General features: G+C 53.4%; 1 protein-coding gene across 1 annotated transcript; it reads left to right on the top strand.

Annotated features, from left to right (window-relative positions):
• Positions 1-764: 764 nt before the first annotated feature.
• On the top strand, positions 765-1,715 carry LOC308549325 (olfactory receptor 11A1-like; the record flags this gene model as incomplete). Its single annotated transcript, XM_081121870.1, has 1 exon — positions 765-1,715. One exon carries the CDS (start codon positions 765-767, stop codon positions 1,713-1,715), a length of 951 nt encoding a protein of 316 aa, XP_080977996.1.
• Positions 1,716-1,916: the final 201 nt, after the last annotated feature.

Here is a 1,916-nt window from a genome sequence, read left to right on the forward strand (position 1 = left end):
CCTTAGGCCGCCTGGTTCTGACTCTTTTCCCATTTCCTGGAGCTCTAGATAAAATCTTTGTAATGGTCTGATTTTACTGGGGTTTTTTTAAATTGTGAAAGAAAGCACTCCTGCCCTCGGGTGACACCAGCTTGGGCCATGACCTAAGAGTCGGGGAATCTCAGATCTCACGCTCACACAATTTTCTCTTGATAGGATCTTGGAAACCAAAACAGAAGTCATAGACTTGCCTCTCAACTCACTCAGAAGCAGAAAGGAGAGGAATACAGAATAGACCGGACAGGGACCATTTCCCTGAAGATAAACAGTGCTGGGGGGGGGTCCCCTGTCTGACAGTCCCAGACCCTCTGAAATGGGCCCTCCTGCCTTTTAGCTTGACTTCCTCCCCTTCCAGGACTCCCCAGGCTGCCGCAGTACGTTCGGGAAGGGCTTCGAGCAGGTGATTCTCCAGTCTCTTTTCTTCCTCCTGTCTCCCCTTTGTGTTCCTCCTCCCGGTCCTTCCATCTCCTGCTGACCTTGTTCCCGATGAAGATACAAAGCAGGTGGGAGAAGCTGAAATGTCACCAGTTCTTAGTCCAAATTCTTTTGTTTCCCACTTCAGGCCCTGAGAGAAAGATGCTGCTTCTCCACCCAAGTAGAAGTTGCAAACACCTGAGTGGGGCACGAGGCTCACCCACGCTCAGCCCACGCTCTGGGGGGGAGCCAGGGCTTCCTGCACGTGGACGGTTGTATCCCTGGGTGCTCGCTGCCGGGGCCGCCGAGGCATGGTGAGCCTGCCCTGGGCAAACCAGACGGAGGTCGTGGAATTCGTGCTCAGAGGCTTCTCTTCCAACCGACAGCTAAATGTTTTCCTCTTCATGATGTTCTCCGTTTTCTACGTCTTCATTGTTTCTGGAAACGTCCTCATTGTGCTGCTAGTCTTGCTCAGCCGTCACCTCCACACCCCCATGTACTTCTTCCTGGTGAACCTGTCCTTTCTGGAGATCTGGTATACCTCCAACCTTGTCCCCAAGATGTTGCTGATTATCGTAGCTGATCAGAAGACTGTCTCCGTGGCTGGCTGCCTGGCACAATTCTACTTCTTCGGGTCCCTGGCTGCAACAGAATGTCTCTTGCTTGCTGTGATGTCCTATGACCGCTACCTGGCCATCTGTCACCCCCTCCACTATGCCACCCTCATGACTGGCGCCCTCTGCACTCGGCTGGCTGCCAGCTCTTGGCTCTGTTCCTTCCTCCTGACGGCAGTCACTCTGGTCCTACTGTCTAGACTAACCTTCTGTGGACCCAATGAAATCGATCACTTCTTCTGCGACTTTACTCCTCTGGTTCACCTCTCCTGCGTGGACACCTCGCTGACCGAGACCATTGCTTACGCCACCTCTTCGGCAGTGACCCTGGTCCCGTTTCTCCTGATAGCGGCGTCTTACTCCTGCATTCTGGCTGCTCTCCTGAGGATTCCGTCTGGCACCGGCCGGCAGAAGGCCTTCTCCACCTGCTCCTCCCACCTCACCTTGGTCACGGTGTTTTATGGGACACTGATTGCCACGTACCTCGTGCCCTCGGCCAACTCGTCCCGGCTCTTGCGCAAAGGGTCCTCTCTGCTCTACACCATCCTGACGCCCATGTTCAATCCCATCATCTACAGCCTGAGAAACAGAGACATTCATGACGCCCTGAAAAACTGCCTAAGCAGGAGGCCAGCTTTCCGCCGATAAAGCGAAAGGGGAAAGAGCCATATTTCCCCAAGGGCTAGTGAGCAACTTTAACCGTTGGATTGAGTCATTTAGATTCTACCTAAAAGGCAACTACCTAAACCAGAAGCTACCAAAGCCAGATGACCAGGTGCCTCTGGGTATGGCTGAGGACACTGTTGAGTTCTGGCAGCTTTGGGTGAACTGATGTCCCAGAAATCATCT

This window comes from Miniopterus schreibersii (genome assembly GCF_964146895.1).
Source record: "Miniopterus schreibersii genome assembly, chromosome: 19".
Lineage (NCBI taxonomy): Eukaryota > Metazoa > Chordata > Mammalia > Chiroptera > Miniopteridae > Miniopterus > Miniopterus schreibersii.